This window comes from Myxocyprinus asiaticus, chromosome 5 (genome assembly GCF_019703515.2).
Source record: "Myxocyprinus asiaticus isolate MX2 ecotype Aquarium Trade chromosome 5, UBuf_Myxa_2, whole genome shotgun sequence".
In the NCBI taxonomy this organism is placed as follows: Eukaryota; Metazoa; Chordata; class Actinopteri; order Cypriniformes; family Catostomidae; genus Myxocyprinus; species Myxocyprinus asiaticus.
Genome location: NC_059348.1, coordinates 38,399,591 through 38,412,869, shown reverse-complemented (window position 1 = coordinate 38,412,869; position 13,279 = coordinate 38,399,591). Strand labels below are relative to the sequence as shown.

General features: G+C 40.8%; 1 protein-coding gene across 13 annotated transcripts in view; it reads right to left on the bottom strand.

The window, feature by feature from the left end:
- Positions 1-13,279, bottom strand: part of LOC127441375 (ras GTPase-activating protein nGAP-like) — a 167,573-nt gene that overhangs the window by 25,937 nt on the left and 128,357 nt on the right. For 11 of the 13 annotated variants that reach the window (XM_051698718.1, XM_051698715.1, XM_051698714.1 and 8 more), the window contains 9 exons: positions 12,610-13,164; positions 11,949-12,093; positions 10,519-10,663; positions 10,130-10,366; positions 8,989-9,190; positions 7,292-7,491; positions 4,769-5,726; positions 4,531-4,662; positions 2,926-3,128 (listed from right to left, as the gene is read on the bottom strand). In XM_051698718.1, the coding sequence (XP_051554678.1) occupies positions 2,926-3,128; positions 4,531-4,662; positions 4,769-5,726; positions 7,292-7,491; positions 8,989-9,190; positions 10,130-10,366; positions 10,519-10,663; positions 11,949-12,093; positions 12,610-13,164 (2,777 nt within the window). The remainder of the gene's footprint in view (positions 1-2,925; positions 3,129-4,530; positions 4,663-4,768; positions 5,727-7,291; positions 7,492-8,988; positions 9,191-10,129; positions 10,367-10,518; positions 10,664-11,948; positions 12,094-12,609; positions 13,165-13,279) is intronic. The other 2 variants (XM_051698711.1, XM_051698712.1) reach the window with 1 other exon arrangement.

Below are 13,279 nucleotides of genomic sequence, written 5' to 3'. Positions count from 1 at the left end.
TTTCAAAGGACAGATTTGTATCAAATATATCACCTAAGTTCTTTGCTGTAGAAGACATTGTAACAGTACATCCATTGAGAGTCAAATTTTAATTTAGTTGCTTATTTTTAGAGGTTTTTGGCCCAATCATTAGTACTATCGATACCATCAAGAGTGCTAGAGAAGACTGTATTTATACTTTCTATTATTACATCAAGTTCTTCTAGACTTTTTGGCTTACTGAGTATGTGAGACAATTCTGGAAGATTATTAGTGGTTATCTTTAGTGGTCGAAAGAATAGTTCTACCTGAACGATAGCGTGGTGTAGACTGGGTGACATTAGCTGATCGCAGCATACAAGAGATGAGGTAATGATCTGAGATGTCATCTCTCTGCGGTAGAATTTCTATAGCATCAACATCAACTCCATATGACAGAATTAAATCTAGCGTATGATTACGGCAATGAGTTGGTCCTGTCACATTCTGTCTGACTCCAAGAGAGTTGAGAATATCGATAAATGCTAATCCCAATGTGTCATTTTCATTATCTATGTGAATGCTGAAGTGACAAACAATTAATGCTCTATCTACATTAACTACTAGATCTGATTTTTTGCTAAATTTGCAAATTCACCAAGGAAACCAGAGTAAGGCCCAGGTGATCTATATAATGTAGCAAGGGCAAAAGGTGACAGAGATTTGTCATTTATCTGACGGTGTCATATTAAGCATTATTAGTTCTGAGTAACACCAAAAACTTCACTGTAAATTGTAGCAACACCTCCTCCTCGACCCTTCAGATGGGGCTCATGTTTATAACAATAACCTGGGGGAGTTGATTCATTTAAACTAATATATTCATCTGGTTTAAAACAGGTTTCAGTCAAACAGAGTGCATCCAAACTATGATCTGTAATAATTTAATTTACAATTAGTGTTTTGGTAGAAAGAGATCTAATGTTTAGTAGCCCTATCTTTATATGATGTTTATCTTCAAATGTTTTGTTTTTTTCAAGTTTAATAAGAATTTTTCTAAATGATTTAGTGAGAGTTTTGTGTTTGGTAGTTCAGGGAACAGACGCAGTCTATGTGATATCTAGGTGATACAGTCTCTATGTGTTGTAGTTTATGTGACCTGTGTGACGTCTCAAGGCAGCTAGTGGACGTTCGGATTAACCAGTTTTTCTGCTTCCTGACCTGGGCCCCAGTTAGTCAAAAACTATCATTATTAAGACTATCAGCCAAATTACTAGAGAGGAGAGTGGCACCTGCCCTGGAGGGATGGAGTCCGTCTCTCTTTAGTAGGTCAGGTCTACCCCAAAAACTCTTCCAATTGTCTATAAATCCTATGCTATTCTTCAGACACAACTCAGACATAAAGCCATTCAGTGACACTGGAGGGGGCCAGAGCATATTACAGTGTCTGACATTGTTTTTGCAAGTTCACACACCTCTTTATCATTATCTCTAGTTATCTCCGACTGGCGAAGCCGGACATCATTAGTGCCGAGATAACAATTTTAGAAAATCTACATTTAGCATTAGCCAGCACTTGTAAATTTGATCTAATGTCAGATGCCCGAGCCCCCAAAATGCATTTAACAATGTTGGCTGGAGTCTCTATTTCCACATTCCTTACAACAGAATCACCGATTATTAAGGCTCTTTCAACATGATTCTCAGTGGGTGCATCACTGAGTGGGGAGAATCGATTGGAAACCCTAACAGGAACGGGAGAGTGGTGTCGCTTTGCTGAGTATGCCACCGAGACGTCACCCAGTCGCCCTGCTGTGGGTCTCTTCAGCCAGAACCAAAGTGTGTGTTGCTTGCTGTACTACCCGCATCTGAAACAGTATCTACCGGCTTCTCTTTCTCACTGACCTCCACTAGCATTCGGATGTGTGTCTCTAACTCATTAACCTTCTCCGTCAGCCTGACTAATTCCTTACATTTATCATATGTAAATCCCTCACTGCTGACGGAAGAAGCTATAGTAAACATGTGGCATGTAATGCAGGAAGCAATAACATGAGCAGATGCCATGACTTACCACAATTGTTTGTTGTTCTTGAGCAGCGAGGGTTTGAGATCGATGTGGTTCCTAATCAGCAGATGTTTGAGGTTGATGCAATAATCCATGTAAAACACAGTTGAGAAAACAAATGCATGCAGTCGAGACGCGTGAAGTAGACCAGCGGAAAAAATAAAGAAAAAAATGAGAGAACGGGTGCGTGCGGTAAAATACACACAGATGAATCAGAAGAAAAGCGGAAAAACCCGAAGCACGTGGTAAAATGGCAAAGGATAAAATGATGAACGTATAAGAATAAGCAATGCTAAGCAGGCTAGCAAGCTACAAACACTCGTGCAGCATGCTGTCAGCAACAGGACAAGTCTATGGTAACTCAGATGACCGCTCTGTACAATTGTGGTGAGGAGAACAGCATCTCAGAATGCTATTCTGAGATGTGGGTTGGCGCTGTTTTGGTGGCATGAGGGGGACCTACACAATATTAGGCAGGTGGTTTTAATGTTGTGGCAGATCGGGGCATATTTGCATGACAAAAAAAAAGAGGTGCTGCAGCTGTAAACATATTAGATAGTGAAAGAATTATTGCTATTAAAGAAAATAAAGTGCTGAACAACTGAATATATATTACTGTAAGTAAAATTTAAATATAATACAATAAAATAGTAAGACACTACTGAACAGAACACTAATATACTGTACAGGCAATAAGTAAATGAAAGTGTCAAAGAAACATGTAAGCTTCTGAACATAATCAACAGTATAAACATAAGATTTAAAACATTTAAAGCCTTAGATGTTTTCTGTGCTAAAAGGTAATAAGATGGTTAAGTCCCAAATCCTTAAAGAATTGTTGCTCTTTATGCTCTCCAATTTTGCTCATATTCACAAACAGCCTTTGTTCATCCACTCACCTGCAGATAATACTCTTCATCTGGCTGTCTTTCTCTTCCTGCTGTCTGCGCAGACGGTCCTCACTCTCCTCCAATCGAGACTTGTATTCCAAGAGCAGCTTCTGCATCTGCTGCTCCTGTGCCAGTAGCCGTCTCTCATACTCCTCCAGTCGCCGGCTAGACGCCCTCAGACGCTCCTTCAGCTTCGAGATCTCCTGTTCATACTTCAGAGAGGAAGGGCAAAACAAAATGTCTAAGACCTCTTACAGAGAGTATCTGTCACATATTTGAAGCCAGTTAAATAGTAGACACTTTTGCTTTGTGCTTGAATCCTCAGATTCAATGTTTGTTTAAAACAATTAATAAATACTTTATTTTTATTAAAAACCGTAAAAAATACACATATTAGTTGCTGACTCTGAACAGTCTCACAACAACAGTTTTGGTGGGAAGAATTGCATACTGAATGTCACAGCTTAAAAAAAAAAAAGAAAAAAGAAAAATCATCCTGAAGAAAAGAATGTTCAAAAATCAAGGTTTTCCCATTGACTGGCATTGTTAGCTAGCCACACAACATTTACACCAAAACAAAATATGCTTAAAGAAATGGTTCACCCAAAAATAAACATTCTCTCATCATTTACTTACCCTCATGCCATCCCAGATGTGTGACTTTCTTTCTTCTGCAGAACACAAATTAAGATTTTTAGAAGAATGTCTAAGCTCTGTAGGTCCATACAATGCAAGTGAATGGTGATGAATTTTGAAACTCCAAAAAGCATATAAAGGCAGCATAAAAGTAATCCATATTAACTCTAGTGGTAAAATCCATGTCTTCTGAAGCAATTTAATAGGTGTGGGTGATAAACAGATCAATATTTAAGTCCTTTTTTACTATAAATATCCACTTTCACTATCACTTCCGCATTCTTCTTCCTTTGTTTTTTGGCGATTTGCATTCTTTGTGCATATCACCACCTACTGGTCGGGGCTGGTCAAAGGTGGAGATTTATAGTGAAAAAGGACTTTAATATTGATCTGTTTCTCACCCACACCTATCATATCACTTCTGCAGACATGGATTTTAAACACTGGAGTCCTTTATGCTGACTTTATGTGCTTTTTGGAGCTTCAAAGTTCTGGTCACCATTCGGTTGCACTGTATGGACCTACAGAGCTGAGATATTCTTCTAAAAATCTCCATTTGTGTTCTGCAGAAAAAAGTAAGCCATCCACATCTGGAATGGCATAAGGGTTAGTAAATGATGAGAGAATTTTCATTTTTGGGTGAACTATCCCTTTAAAATTTAGATTTTTATAATCAAGGGCTTCCTAAAAACACTTTCAAGTAGAAATAAAAAATACATCATCAGCGTTAATTCTTGGGTCTCTGGGGGTTACTGCTAGTTCAGACTGCCCCAACAAATACCAACAAACATTAAATTCCAATGGTTAAGTTTTGTTGGATCAGTGTTTTAACTCTATTAATGTTTGTTAGGGTAGAGTGAAAATGACAGTTGTTTCCAAATATTCTAAATCAAACAGCCAACTTTATGATATCTGAAATATTAAAGTTTGTTCAGGAAGTGTGAACCAGCCTTGAGAGCAAGTATTTTTATACAGTACCTTCTCTACATGTTTGTCATCCTCTTTGCTTTGGCCTTCCTCTTCTTCATCCTCATACTGGCCATTATTCATGACCCATGCTGCCGTTCTCTCCACTGGGGACAAGGTGACCGATTCTACAGGGGACTGGACCTTATGAACACATGCAAACATAACATTACTTGGGGCTCAGCACTAAAAAATTCTAACTCTATTGGCAGGTAATGCAAATGCACTTTTTCCTTATGTAGGCCTTTACCTGTTTGTTACCTCGCCCTCCAGGTACCGAGCTGTTTCTGGAGCACGTGGACTGCTGTTTGGATCTGTCTCCACTGTGCTGCATTGGTTCAGTGTTGATGCTGCTGCTACTATGCAGGGAGGTGCTGTGAGGAAGAGATCTAGGGGTTCTCGCTCCCGCATTCCCTGCCGCCAACCCTGCTCCACGACTCTGCTGCTCTACTTTCACAATATGTGCCGTGCCTGTGCTACTTTGCCTTGGCACTGCCACAACCTGTGCTCCAGAGTGCGAGTCTGCCAGGGGCGGGTGCCAACGTGCTGTAAGAGGAGGAGTCTCCTGCCCTTGAATGCTTTTGTGGTTAAGTTCCTCCTCCACGCTGCTGATAGAGGGCATCCTGGCCCTGGGGGTGGCACACCGCCCTGATGCGCTGGGGCTGGCGCTACGAGAGCTGCCTGTGCTCAGGTTCTCTGAGCTAGAGTCTGGCTGCAGGAATTGGACGGAATGTGTACACTGAGTCGAGTGCGTGGATTGTGCATGCAGGTTGCTGAGGTGGTACACGGGGTTCTGGAATGAGAGCGGCTGTAGGCTGCGCTGCTGGCTAAGGGAATTGTGGAGAGGACGGCGCACCTGGGGAGCACTCTGAGGCAAGTTGTCCCGTAGCTGGGGGACTTTTGGATGGATTGCAGGCTGGTATTGGTGTGGAGGAGGCAGAGGACCAATGGATGTTTGAGAGCCCACCTGTCCTAACCTTGGTGGGGCTTCATGGAGAGAGGTGGGTGCTGGATGGCCCTGTGCAAGGTAAGAGTCCTGGAGGTCCATTAAAGATATGCTGCGTCCATTAGGGAGGGGACTGTCTCGCTCCTCTTTGTCAGAGAAGCTCATGCTGTGCGCAGAGGACTGCTGGCCCAAAAAGGGATGCTTTCCTCTGGCTAAGACCTCCATGTGCTCCTGGACAGGGGATTTGATGCTCCTAATTTCACTGAGGAATGAGATACACAAGAATGTAGAAATTAGGCTAATATCAGCTGGTAGTTTCAGCTGTTTTATACCTGTTGGCAGAGTAGAATAATTAGGCTTACGGTTTTAGCATGCCATCTGCACTGATGCCTTATTAAAGGGATAGTTCACCCAAAATGAAAATTCGGTCATCATCTACTCACCCTCAAGCATATGGCTGAACCCTAAATTATATATTAATAAGTCCCCTTTTTGTTGGTCAGAGTGGATTGGGAGGGGGGTTACTACACTCGGTGACCTATATGAGAATGGAGTGCTGAGATCTTTTGAACATTTGGTTCAACATTTTAAGATTCCTAGATCCCAGTTCTTTAGGTATTTACAGCTGTGCCACCTGTTCTGTACTATTTTTGGGAGTAGTATACACCCCCCTAAAGTGGCAGATACTCTGGAAGTGGTGATTACTGCTTTTGTAAAAGGTCATGAGGCATCGGTGTATTATTCCCTGTTAATTCAGAGTTTGGGGGATGGAGCTTCGTCTTCTCTCAAGAGATTATGGGAGAAAGATTTAAACTTGGTATTGGAGGAGGGAGTGTGGGTTAGGATTCTAAAAAGCGTCAAGTCTACATCTAGAGATGCAAGGGTCCGTCTGATGCCATTTAAGATTTTTCATCGAATCTACTGGACTCCCTATAGATTGTATTGGTTGGGTCTTAAAGACACACCCACCTGCTGGTGGTGTCAATCAGAAGATGGGGACACAACACATGTTTTTTGGGGATGTGTAAAGATCCAAGAATTTTGGTTGGGGGTTCAGAAATTTATGTGTGAGGTATTGGACACTGAATTTTCATTTAGCCCCAGACTCTGTATCCTGGGTGATGGGACGACTCTTAAAATTGGGGACAGATATTTAAAAAGTTGGGTCCAAGCTGGAGTCATGATTGGTAGGAAAATCATCTTCAGGGGATGAAAGTCAGCTGGGGCACCCTCATTTAGGGAGTGTTTGCGGGAGATGGGCGAGGTGGCGGTGTATGAGAATATGTTTTTTAGAAAGCTGGGGAAATGGGATTTGTTTGTCAGGAAGTGGGGGGTTATTTGGCTTTTTTGGAGTGTTCTTGGGGAGGGGCTGTGGAGAGGGATTTGTAGTTTAGTTGGGTATGTGTTTTATTGATGTTGTCTGAATGTATATCTTGTTTTTGTTTTTTTATTTATTTATTTGATTTTATTTTTTATTTTGATGCTCTAGTTGTTGGTGACCACAATGTTTGTGTCAGGTGTTGGTGGGGGGATTGTTCGGGGGGAAGTTTAACGTGAATAACTGATTCCGTTTTTTATGTTGTGTTTGTATGTTTGGAATCAATAAAATTTTTAATAATAATAAAAAAAAAAAGAACATCTTGGACATTTTATTGATGGCTCCGTTTGTGTCCCAAAAAATACAATAAAATATCACACCGGTACATGTTGAGCAACATGAGGGTGAGAATATGACAGAATTAAATGTTTTGGGTGCACTATTTTTTTTACCCTTTTGCAAAGTAAAAAAAAAAAAAAATGTTTGTGAGGTTTCCTAGAATGTCCTACCTGTCTGCTGGATCTTCGAATATTCTTTGCAGTCCTGAGGAAACACTTCCACTGATGTCGTGAGCGGAGCTATGGTCCTGGAAGCGCCTGAGCTGCTGCTGGACAGGGGTGGGGCTAGAGAGTGAGCGGGTGATATCGCCAAGGATTCGCGGCAGGGGCCCCAATTTGGCCACTGTTGCCTGCAGGAAGGAATTGTCACCCTGGGTTGGCACGTTACCATGGTAACCAGATTACGGGCCACAGAGGGCAACCACATGGAACCCGAGAGTTTGAGGGTGCAGATGGCAGATTGGTGTGTTGACAGGAGGGTTTTTGGTTGGTTGAAATAGGAAGCACCATAATGCATTGGTGGCAGGACAGCATAACCATGAAGACACAGTGTGTCAGACAGGAAAGGGTGGAATGGACAGTGGCATGTGTAAACAGTGGAGAAAACAAAAGGAAAATTCAAATTAGGGATAAATAAAAGAAAAACAAAGACATGCATCTACAAATAACAAAAGCCATTCCAAAACAAACTGGTTAAAAATGGTCAAATGCAGTGCATGCACCAAAGTCAAAAGGCAACAGAAGGTTATGCTTGAGACTAGATAAATGAAGGGTTGTGATGAAACAAAAACATTATGTCAGGGAGGTTTTAATTGCAGTCAAAACAAAACCATGCTTCAGACTAAGCAGGTGAGGTAAGAGTTAGGTCCAATGTCATCGCACAGACTGTTTCAACTTAAACAGGGCTAAAACATGTGCTTGAGGATTGCTTAACCTAGGCAATGAGACAATGTCATATAACACTGCAAACAGACGCAAAGCCTTTTCTGTTACACATAGCTGTTTCACAGTAATGCAGGTCAGGTTGACAATAACATTTACAATAAGCTACAATCTCACAACGTTTAGTGGGGAGAAAGCATTACTGACATAAAGCACACAGCTGAACATAAATAGATATTTGCACCAATACCTCTACAGTATAAATTGTGGTTCCTGATTTCAATGTGGCTTGGCTGCCCGGGAACTAACCCTTAGGAACTTTTACTAACATAAATTCTATGTACTAGGCAGATGTGTTTATACCGAATTTTTCTTTGTGACAGCAATGGCTCAAATGTGAGTTTTGCCACATTGTGGATCCACTATATTTGTGGAATTGTTTGCAATTCGTGCAAATAATTCCAGGCACATGTGCATTCTGCGCGTTCAAAGATGAGCGGTTAGAAAAATCGGGTGCTCGAGCACTCTGCTGATGACGAGATTTGCGTCACGCGTCCTGTCTGACCGAAGTATACTTTGAGCTTAAGAGGTATTGTTGCAGTATGATGTCTTGAGGACTTAAGAGTGATTTCAGCAGGGGGCCTGGGTAGCTCAGCGAGTATTGATGCTGACTACCACCCCTGGAGTCGCGAGTTCGAATCCAGGGTGTGCTGAGTGACTCCAGCCAGGTCTCCTAAGCAACCAAATTGGCCCAGTTGCTAGGGAGGACAGAGTCACATGGCGTAACCACCTCGTGGTTGCAATAATTTGGTTCTCGCTCTCGCTCAGCAAGCCATGTGACAAGATGCGCGGATTGACGGTCTCAGACCTGGATTGAGGCGAATCACTACGCCACCATGAGGACTTAGAGCGCATTGGGAATTGTTCATTCCAAATTGGGGAGAAAAGGGGAGATTTTTTTTATTATTTATTATTGATTTCAGTACCTTGTCCAGTTGAGACACCACCTCCCACAATAGCGAGTGCAGCACTGACAGCTCGCGGCCCAGGTCAATGTAGCCCTCAAAGCCTGGGGTGTTGGAGATGGTCTCGAGATTAGAGATCTCCAGTAAGAAACGAGTCATACCAGCCCACTCGTGCTCCAGAAAGTCATTCATGAAGGCCATGTACTCCTCTTTGTTCCCAAATCTTATGTAACAGAGAATGACATATGCAAGAGAAATTCTGAAGTACTAAAATTGCTCTAAGCCAGACAGAAACTAAAGTCGACAATGTTTGAAAAAAACACAAGCATATAAAGTATGTAGGGAGAAGACTTTTATACAGTAGGGATTAAAAGTCCACTTGCTTCTTTTCTACTTTTGGTTCAAAATTCTTCTATTATGCATTGTTCTAATTCAATACCATTTTCCCCCCATAACAAATTATATAATAACTTATCAGCGTATTATGCTATTAACTCTAGAGTTATCAGATTTGTTTTTCTTTTTTTTCTTTATCAAGCTGTGACATTCAATTTGCAATTTTTCCCACCAAAACTGTTGTTGTGATACTGTTCAGAGTCAGCTACTATTATGTGTATTTTTTACGTTTTTAAAAATAAAATAAAGTATTCATTAATGTTTCAAACAAACATTGAAATTCTGCTACGCTGGGTATCTGAGGGTTAAAGCACAAAGCAAAAGTGTCTACTATTTAACTGGCTCCAAATATGTGACAGATACTCTCTGTAAGAGGTCTTAGACACTTTTCAACAGAGTGAAAAGTTGAACTGAAAAATGTACATGAATTTCAGAATTTCTTAATATTTGGTATTTCCGTAATTTCCTGTCACAAATTTACCTACTTGACTAGTGACCTAGAAATAGCGCAGAATCTTGAATATTTCTTATTTCTTTTGCATCATAAGGTTTGTTTAATCCTAAACCTTTCCAGGTTCAGGATCAACCTATTTCCAGGTTTTTAAAATAGATTCTGAATTACAGATGTTCAATGTAGACTTATTTGAACCCCAATGTATATTGTATATCTTATTTAAATCCTAAAACCACTTGGAAGTTAATATTTTGCATTTGATTTGGTACATTATAAACATTGTGCACGGTATGAGAAATGATCTTGACATACTTGGCAAAGTTAGCAAGATTCTGGATGACTTTAGCGATGAGGGTGAGTGTTCGCGAGGTGCGGTCGTCTGGATATTCCTGCATGAGACTGAAGAGGGATGGGGACATGATGGCAGGACAGAGGAAACGCAGGAAGAGCGATGCGCTAATCAGACGCTGACTGATGTCCTGCTTCCCTCGAGCATGACACTGTTGCTTCCATGATGCAAACACCTCCTTCAGCTCCCGGGGAAAAACACTGACCAGAGCACAGCAGGAAGTTAGGATGGAACTGAAGCAATTGCAAGCATGAGCACACTTAGGCATATGAATAAAACCAAAAAAACAGTGAAGGACAGTGAAGGATGATGTGTTCTTCTGGGTGTGTAAACATTTTGCTAGTGTATTTACCAGTAAGAGTTGATAATCTTGCAGAAGGCCAGCTCACAGCACATCTTCAGGTTACTCTGGTGTTCTTGCAGCTCACTGTTGGAGCACTTAGATGGATCCACTTCACAATTCTCATCTGACTCATACAGCGCTTTAATAAATTCTCCTACAAAATAGAGCGCACACATACGGAATGTTTATTTAGTCTTCATTAGTAGGGATGGGAAATGTAAGGAATGTAACAATTCTGGTTCAGATTCTACTTAAAGCTGGAGTGTGTAACTTTTTTTTGTGTTAAAACCGAAACATTACGCCACAAATGCTGTAGATTGAGCTTTATGTATTGAACCCAAAATAGTACTTTAAAGGTGCTGTGTGCATTTTAGCTGTTCTGGAATTAAGACTGTTCTTTGAATTAGACATGCACCCTTAATGAAGGTTAATATTTTCTCCTACCCCAGCTTAATATGCAGAGACAACTTTAAAGGTACTGTAAGCAATTTTTTATGGAAAAGTATGCAAAACATATTCCTACTCCCTTAAAGATATGAATGAAATAAGTGTCCTGAGATACCTCACTGATCTCTGTGACAGCTGTAGACTTTGTAAATAGCAAACAAAAATGTGTCCGCAGACCGTGGACATTGACGCTTTTCACCAGTCAATCATTTTGCTTGTTCTCAAAGTGTTGTGTATTTGAAGCGGATCATTGAGGCTATGATTCATACTTTTTGTCAGTTGAGGGCGCTATTGTGCCACTGTTGAATTTAACAGCCACAGGAACAAACAATGCTGCTCTTTTGCTTGGTTTTGGTCTCAAAATTATCTTTGGAGGGCGGGATTTTGGAATGAGGGTGTGTGGCTAATTCAACGGCTCAGTCACGTGAAAGCTTCAGAACGCTAAAATCACTTACAGCACCCTGAAATTAAGCCCTCTCAGCAACAGTGTTTCAACCAATGGTGTGAGTTAGGGACGGGACTATCTGTTTGTTGGATCTATAGCAGGCAGGGGGCATATTTGGAAGACAAAGTTTAATTATGCAATTTCCGTTCAGTGGCACAGAAATTTCACACATACGCTTTAACGATAGTGATTTCTTAACGACCCCATGAACAATTTTTCTAGTAATTTAAAAGCAAAAAGAAAAGTTTGGAAAACAAATCTCATCACTACCATCAGCAGCCTATTGTCAAATGATTGTTAAATATCTGTCATTGTCAAAATAAAAGACAGATTTAAACAGAACAAACCAGAAACTGTTTTATAAAAATTATTGTAAAATGTTTACCCTTTTACCTAAAACTGACCTTATTAAAAGAGTTCCAGAACCATTAATGGAATTAACCATGATGAAAACAATTCAGTTCTAGTATTCTTTTAAAAAATGGAGTTGGTTCTACATAAGTTCTGAATATTTATTGTAATATCCCATAATAAACATGTTATTTACCTAGTGCATCATGTAGGTACTTCTGTCCCACCACTTTTAGGTATTCTTCTATGGCTTTGGTGGCTAGCGTGTTCTCCCTAAAGATCAGCACGTCATGGTCAGCACAGCGATCCACCTCTGACATCACTAGATCCGTCAGGAAGTCCTGATTGAGACAGTTTAGATAAAGTTTTAGTGAACTATTCAACCTTAAGCACTACAGCCAAAATACAACATAACGCCAAATTCTCTGAAAACAAAAATTGAACTAAGACTTTTACAATTTCCACCATTCCGCAGGTGCATCACTCTTAAAGCAAACACAAGTGATAAATTAATAGTTTAAGGGATAGTTCACCGAAAAATGGATCATCATACGGTATACTCTCAGGTTGTCAGAAACACGTATGACTTTATTTGTTACATGGAACCAAAAAAGGTGTTGGGCATAATTCACCTGTTTTATTACTTGTAATAATGAAAGCAAATGGTGACTGAGGCTGTTTATCCCTTACATTTTGCCTCATCTCATTTTGTGTTCCACAGAAGAAAGAAAATCATTTTTGGAACATGATTAGGTTTGGAACAACATAAGGGTCAGTGAAGATGACAGAATTTTTCTTTTTGAGTGAACTACCACTTTGAGTGGAAAAGGTTAATGCGAGTACTACTGGCATTGTACCTTTGCCCTTCCTGTGCTCTGCAGTATGTGAACAAGCGCACTCGCCACCTCCTCTTTGTTCTTCACACTAATGATGGGCTCTAGCACAGAGCACAACATGGTATAGTTATTGGTCACAAACTCGGCAAACTCCTTGTACTGCTCCATGGGTAGGATGGAGATGGTTTGGAAACGAGATTTGATGCGGATTGAGGGGCCTCCACCTTTGGTTTTGCTGGTGGTGGGGGTGCTGACAGGATACCATTTCTCCACAAACTGCCTTCCCATCACTCCCTGCACGGGGATATTCACCAGACCTACATAGTTGTTCTTGTCCTTTTTCTTCTTCTTATCTACATCACGGTAGATGTGCACAGTGATGCTCTTGACCGAAGGAAGGCTGGAGAACTCAAAGTACTCCCCCCAGAACAGGCAGTCAGAGCGGGTTTTGCTGGTGGTGCGAGCAAACAGAACGTCATCCAGACACAACTCACAGAAATACTTCTTTTTCGGGGGAAAGTCTTTAGCCTCGATTATCCAAAGGCGAAGGACGTTATCAGCCCGCCGACAGTTGTCCTGGTGATGGAATGGGAATGATTAATCACAGCAGCTCATTTTAAGTACAAAACAAGCATACATTTGTGTGAGTTTGACTTTTGGACTCATGCAAAGAAATATTAAACATCTGACA